Source organism: Mesitornis unicolor, unplaced genomic scaffold, assembly GCF_000695765.1.
Source record: "Mesitornis unicolor isolate BGI_N332 unplaced genomic scaffold, ASM69576v1 scaffold23019, whole genome shotgun sequence".
In the NCBI taxonomy this organism is placed as follows: domain Eukaryota; kingdom Metazoa; phylum Chordata; class Aves; order Mesitornithiformes; family Mesitornithidae; genus Mesitornis; species Mesitornis unicolor.
This window is the reverse complement of record NW_010206907.1, coordinates 49007-56611: the sequence shown is the minus strand read 5'-3', so window position 1 is coordinate 56611 and position 7605 is coordinate 49007. Positions and strand designations below refer to the sequence as shown.

The 7605-nt window shown below is 39.4% G+C and overlaps 1 protein-coding gene across 1 annotated transcript in view; it reads right to left on the bottom strand.

Moving 5' to 3' along the window:
- Positions 1-684: 684 nt before the first annotated feature.
- The window catches only part of LOC104546540 (kinesin-like protein KIF26B), a gene marked incomplete at both ends in the record, with an annotated part of 27122 nt that continues 20201 nt past the window's right edge, over positions 685-7605 (bottom strand). The window contains one exon of the mRNA XM_010191956.1: positions 685-851. Within this exon, the coding sequence (XP_010190258.1) occupies positions 685-851 (167 nt within the window). The remainder of the gene's footprint in view (positions 852-7605) is intronic.

Sequence of the window (7605 nt, the reverse complement as noted above, 5' to 3'; positions counted from 1 at the left end):
AGATATTTCACTTATTAGCTGGTATGCCAATTTAACAAACCATTTTTACTAACAAAGAGAGCTATAAGATTTTTTTTTTTAATTAAACTTTACCTCATTGAGATATTTTTGAAACCTTGACAGTGTTTTGAGGATACGTTTAGACTGTCAGTTCAATTCAAAAGCATGACAGAGACAGAAACTGAAATCAGATGCCTCGACTTTTCATTCTGAAAATGGAAATCTCAATAATTTCCCTAGATGGAAGCACTATATGGAAGGCTTCAATAAAGAAGCCTGAAGGTTGCCCACCAAACAGAACTACTAACTTGCAGTTAGCTCTACAATTAATTGCCTATCTCAGAAAATTACTTGGATAGGCCCTTCTTCTTCAGGGATACACTCCTTTGAAAATGCCACTAGACCTGCTATTATTCTGGGAGCGCATTCACAGTTTAACCCAAATCAAGAGTTAAAGAGACACTTTACAGAAGAAGATGGAAGTAACATCCCCATCCTACAGACAAAGGAATATGAGTGGATTAAACAACATTTTCATTATAGTTTAGCAAGTTTATGATAGATCTGTATCTATAACCATGTTTCAACATGTGTGCTGGTCTGTCAACCTAACTTCTTCACTTCAGAAACATCTGCTTTGAAAGAAATTATGTTTCCAGAGAAGAAAAATCTGAAAAATCTTACCTGGCAAAAAATGATGCTGCCACCGAGGTGCCTGTGGATACTTCACTGGCAACGTATGTGCTCTGGGACACAGGGAAGCTATACAAAGAGGGTTTATCTGCATTGTAGCGGTTCAATGCTGCTTCAGTCAGGCCCTCTCGACCAGTCTCTGTCATAAGCTGAGATATCTGAAGGTAGAAAAAACAGAAGAGTCATCAGCTAAAGCTCTCTATCTGACCCTTACTCATCCAGAAGTGCCTCTGGGTTACAGATAGATTAAGGAAGGCAGTTCATTCACTACCTCCTTGCTGCTCTGTTAACAGGTTTATTGCTTCTGTCATGCTAATCTACAGTACTTTGGCTCAGCTCTAACCTTGTCTGCATTAGAACTAATGGGATAAATTCATCCCGTCACTAGAAAGGTCAATAATGTCTATGGCTTTCTATCCATATGCAAAAGGAAAAGCAAACCATAACCTTTGCTAGGTTTTACCTCAGGGTACAAGAGAGATAGCTTAGATACGTGTCAGATATTTATATTTTACTTCAGGAAAAAAAAATACATTTGTTTGCCTTTGTAAAATAACACAGCACTAGTTTATTAAGTATTTATTATTTTAGTCAACCTTTCTCCAGAAAAGCCAGCACATAGCATGGGAAGGAGTCCCTTGGGACCCTAGACTATTTAGAATGTCTCTGGAAAACTGGCCACTTTCATCGGCTTTCTTAAAAGGCTTTGAACAGTCTATGATATCATCCTTCTGATGACCCATTTGACATTTTTTCCCCTTTTAGGAAGCCTCATCTCAGCCTTTCATTGTATGGGAAAAGAAATAGAGTTCAAGCAGACCCAACCCAGCTCTCCCCAAATTAACTGAAAGATCTTTATTGACTTCAGAGAAAACTGGAGCAGCCCTATTGAAGCACCTCCTCAAAACCTTGATTTCAAGTTTCGTGACTTCTGCATGAATTTACAATGCTATGATGTCATCTATTGTACTTCATGCCATTCCTAACAACTTCCCTTTCATCTCCCTCTCATTTCAACCCCAAATCGCTTTTGTTCACCAATGCGTGTCACAAAATTGCAGCATATGCCTAAAAAGAAACCTCCCAAATTATTGCTAGCAGTTGTCCAAGGAATTACTTCCTTCTACCTGCAAAACGTTTGCAAGAACCTGTCTCTCACCTCTTCCATTTCAGTTCTCATGCCTATCCTTATGACCACAGTAATAAAAGAACATCTTTGTGAGGCACATAAAGAAAAGTAACTGAGATCATCCTGTAGTTCTTTCTCCACTTAGGCTTGCTTTATTTCAGCTGTTAAACATTTCAGTTATTAAAGACAAAGTCAAGGAACTGTGATTTGTGTTTGGGAGAGGAAAAGACATGTGATGTGAAATATTTTTTAGAACAACTATCAAGCCCCCTCTGTTTCTTTTACAGAGAGTTGTTACCCATTCTACTATGGCTAAGAAGATAATCTAAAAATCTGTCCTCGTTTTACATATTTTTTTAGGCAAATAAACTGTAATACTTCAAGAACACGAATGCTGAACTAGCCACTCTTTTTTATGAGAAACCAGTAACATTGCTGAAAGTGCCCCTATCATGTTAGTCACACACTGAGTCTAATTTACTGATTCACTATATTGAATGGGCAGTGCTCTCAGAAGGCTGCAGCTGTAATCCTGAACTTAAATCATCTCATACTACTGTTAAAACACAAGAATTTAGGCTGGCTGCCAGGATACCTCCCTGCATTTCCAGCATGCAGACAAACCTTTGTTCTTCGGTGTTCTGCTAACCTATATATGTCCACCTGGGGCATTCAATACACTTGAATTCACTAAACAATAATTTCCTCAAATTTTCGATAACTCGGCTCTTTATATTTGCACTGAACTAGCACAAGAGCCTGCTCTATACTCTCAAATTTTCCTGAAACCAATTTCATCACTATGTTGGGAACTCCTAGGCAAACAGATTTTAAAAGCTCTCCTTTCAGAGCAGAATACAGTTATAAATCTTAATGTCACCTTGGTCCATCCAATTCATATACTTGAAATCAGGGATGGACCATCATTAATCAACTGCCATTGCTGACAGTGTCACCAGAAGTGCCGCTCACTTCCATGGCAACCTGAAGTTGATGACTTGACTTATCTCAGCTGCTATCTCAGTTGCAATCATGACCTCCCCATCTTCTGCCAAATAAAGATTTGCACCTCCAATTATGGATTTCCACAGCCAGTGCAGGACATTTCTATTGGTGTCAGATCCTCTGAAGTTGCAAGGTGGAGAGGCTTGAGTGAGGCATGTCAGCCAACTACAAAACAGGAAAGGATTTGTGCCTCTCAGTGTTTGGGTGACCCACCACAACATTCATCATGACAAAGGCGTAAAAGCAGTAACTACATGGTTTCTGCAATTAGAGACTTTCAGGTGATTCATGTCCATATCCACAAGTCCTATTAATCTGAACAGCTCAGAGCAATAAAAAGCCTCAGACTGATTGTGGATGTTTCCTGAAAGGTATTACTCTCGAGCTTCCTCAAAGGCTGATTAGATGCTTTGTTCATGAGCTGCTGGATAACCAGTTCTTATAAACAAGCACTCCAAAATAATCACGTACTACTCACTCACCAAAGAAATACAAGATTCTTTTAGAAAGATATAAATATAAACCACTCTCCCTCACCTATGCACTCATAGAAATAGATATTAGTTCCTTTGCATTCTACCAGAAGAAAATGTGACCTAAATACAGGCTTTATAAGATCTTCATCCCCATTTACTAAAAAGCATTAACATTGCATTTGCTGACTAAGTAAGAAGCTGGAAACTTGTTTACAAATTCCATATGTGTGGAGTACCACACTAACTAAAGGACAGAGAAAGAGAAGAGAGATTAACAATATTCACTTTAGGAAATGTATATACTGTGGACAAATGCAGAATGGGGGTGTTTCTATGTAAATGTAGGCTTTTCAGCAGTACTGCTATTTTATTGTGTCCTACACAACAGTCCAGATACTACAGGGATGGTCAGCTGCTCAAACCACAAGCTAAGACACATCTGTATGGTACTGACCACCAGAGCCTGCTGGAGAGGCAGCAGGTCCCCTTCCCATTTCATACAGCTCACTTTGCTGCAGTTGATTTTGATATATTATCTGTGAAAAGCAGCATTGCAGTGTAAACAGCCATGTCGGAGAGCCCTTCCAAAACTACCCTGGATGGGCACTCATAACAGGGCATGTTGGGTTTGTTATGCACCCTCTCGATCCTGAGGGTTCAGCACCACTGCCTGGTTTCCTTACACACACTGGCATGCTTTCTGGGCAAAAAAAATCCATTTCTCAGCATAAACTCTCTCAGAACTGAACTCTCAAATGCACAGACTGTCTGTCCTTGAGCTCCATTCATTTATTGTTTGCCGCAGCAGGGACACTTCCTAGTTGACAGCATATTCCAAGGATACCAAAATGGGAACATACTTTATTTTACCTAAACAAGGGATAGAGAAATTAAAACAAAGTAAGAACTGCCTTAAGCCACATTCCAGGATCTTCTTATCTAGAAATGGTTTCCAGTTTTAGCACTTTCTTACTTTGTCTGCCAAAGTAGGATTCCTCAACAGTGAAATGTCTGCAGAAGCAATGAAAACTGAAAAATTTTCTTGAATTTCAAACATTCTACTGTTCCTTATCTGGGAAGCCTGCAACGCCACTCGATATTATACAGGTCAAAGCCCACAGAAGCACCTTCTGACACTGCAACACTCAACCTCAAGCAGAACATCAGGTTTTGCTAGAATGAGTTCCTCAAGTCACTCTGTTGCTATCTTTTCCTTATATCAAAGCAAGAACAGGATAACAAACTAGAACTTGATATTGGAGTCTCCTTCTCTGGTGACATTCAAAACCCGCCTGGACGCCTTCCTGTGCAACCTCATCTAGGTGTTCCTGCTCCGGCAGGGGGATTGGACTAGATGATCTTTTGAGGTCCCTTCCAATCCCTAACGTTCTGTGATTCTGTGAATTGTCCCTTTGGTCCTGCAGCCAGTGGAGATGATGGGCAAAGATGATGCTATGCCAAATTCTGCGACAGGCTAGGATCCTTTTTTGTGTCCAGTACTTATCAGTACTGCACAAATTTGTACATCTGGGTCAATCCACAGGCTGAATACCTCCCTAGACAAATGTCCACAGTATTTGATTAATAAATCCTCATATATGTATAGGTATTGAACTTTGAGAATAAAGTAATGCATGGAAAGAAGTCCAGATAATTCATATATGCAGAGACTACTGACCTTGAGTCAGCTCTGCTGCTTTTCTTTCTTTTCCCTTATAGATTAGAGACTGTAGAAATCATTTAAAACTATTTTACCAAACTGAAGAGTGGGCTTTGGAGGTAATCTTGCCACCTCTTTTACTTTGTCCTCTGGTCACAGCACCAAATTACCCCTTTTTCCTCTGATATTGCTCGCTAAAGTTCACACATACATAAACTTGAATAAACATACCTGGCATATATCAAGTATTTAAGGAAAAATACACATACAACAGACATTCCCACAGCTCTTAGTGAATTTCTTTTTTTCCCCCATCTCAGTTCAAAAGACATAGTTGAAAATCACACTTCAAACATTAGCAAACTCAGGTTCTCGCTCTTTTTTTTTTTTCCTTTTTTTTTCTTTTTTGCCTTTGTTTCTCCCTAGTAATGTATGCCTGGGATAAATCTGCTTCTTCAGTGTCACTATTTCTCTTACATGACACTGTTTCTGGATTTAAGGTGGAAAAGAAGAAAAGACTCCTCAATTCTCTTTCCCATCCTTTCTGTGAGTACCCATATACCATACACATGGGGTTTAAGATTGGTTAATAGGATATATTTTGACAAATTCCTTTATTGAATTGTTGGCAGCACATCACCGCATGGATAAGCAACAAAAAGACAAAGCATGGTACAACACAACCTTTCATGCTTCAATAAAAACCTTTTAAGTGCACAAGGAACAAGACAGATGTCCCTTCCAAGGCCCCATTTTTTTCTCCTGTCTCATAAAAGCAAGGCATCCATTAACCTCCTCTTTCACTGCTTTCTGACAGCATACAGTTAGAGCTGGAGATAAGTCATAATTTAAATTCTCCACTTCATAGGAAAAAAATGGCCCTCCAGTTAAACCACAGGTGTCAGCCAGGCTAGATTCTCTTCCTATTCCAGTTAAAAAGTCATTCTGTACATAAGACTTGCCATCATGCAGTATGAGGTTAACTATATTTACGTAAGGGCATTTTACAGCCAAGCTCATTAATGCTTCTAGAGCTCCTAACTGAGGACTCCCAGCTGAAACTACTGTACGAATGGATGTGAAACATTCTTTGCTCTGGAGGTTGCGAAGCAGTCAGGAACATCTCCGAAATCTAGTTAACATCAATGACTGACAAATGAACTGGTTGCATAGAAATGCATCAGACGTATCCATGTCTGAAGCCAAATTCAAGATACAAATCTGTTCAAATTCACTATAAAGCAATCCTCAGTGTCCAGAGATCCTAATCTCAGGAGAGAAGCTCACTAGTGAGAAGAAACTGAAGGTAGAAAGCTCTCTTTCATAAACACACACACTCATTAATTACTTCTTTGGCAGTGTACTCTTGATTCAGAGCAACACTGAATTTTCCACCTAATAAATACTGAAGAAATTACTTCCTGGCTTATTTTAGACAGCAAATATCTACATTAACCAAGGCAAAGGTTCTTCTTAAAGACCCTCTTTAAAAGATGAGTTGATGGAAGCTCTAAAGGATACCTCTTCTCAAAGCTTTAGCACACCAAAACCATCATGAATTCTTATAAACCTGCTCAGAACACAAGCTTAGCAGCTTAATTTCAAGTTTTCCATTATGCACACTCAGGTGTTCTGGCCCTTCTAAAATAGTAATCTTTTACCTTCTGTCCAGCTCCTTCTGGCTCATCACCGTTTACTCTCAGTCATAACAACATAAAGTTATTCTTCCTGTTTCGTTCAAGGAGCCCAGTTTCTGGGCTACGGGAGTCATGAAACAAACACTGGGAGAGGCATCTCACAGTACAACATTCACAGGTGTCTCTCTGACACACATATAGAATACCAAATCTTTCTGAGAACTAAGCAACCGTATTTTTCCTGGGCTTGACCTACTTCTAACCAATTCCTACAGGTTGAGGCAAAAACTCCAATTTACAAATGAATTTTGAAAGCTCACCGAATTCTTCCACTTTCTTTAGTGCATAAGAGCTCGCTGCCTGATGTCACAGTGGTTGATTGCAGAACAAGATCAAAATCTTAAGCCTTCAGTAAGCCACCAGCTTCTCAGCCACTACAGATTTCAGCAGAATTACAGTAACTTGACTATAGGAAGCAGCACCAAAAAAACAAACAGAGCAAAAGCTGACACTTCTTGAGTTTCTTCAGCAGCAGGGAAGTTAACGAAGGGAATATCGGAGTCCTGCTTCACCTAGAGAAGGCATCTCTCAACAGGGGAATGCATCAGTAAGTAGTACATCTTTTTCCCACAGTTTGGCTATTTTATCCGAGCCACTCTGGAAATACTGACTTCACCTCTTTTGTGTAACATGGAAGTTCTGCATTAAGTTCTGTGCAGTAACACAAAATTACTGTATAAATTTATATATGGTAGCATTCAAAGGACAAGGTGACAGCTGGGATCCACTGTGCTTAGTCCCAAAAAGAAAGAGAAATGTGGATAATTTGACATTTACTATATTTCATCTTTATAATTTTTGAGTCTTGCTGGGAGAGGTTAGCATGTGAAAATAGGAAGACAAATACTTAAGAGCTGGTTTCAAATATTGTTAAATCCAGCTATCAATGCTTTGAGGTAAATTTGGTAGAGGGTTTACTGAACTACCAGTGCACTGGACTGCGGT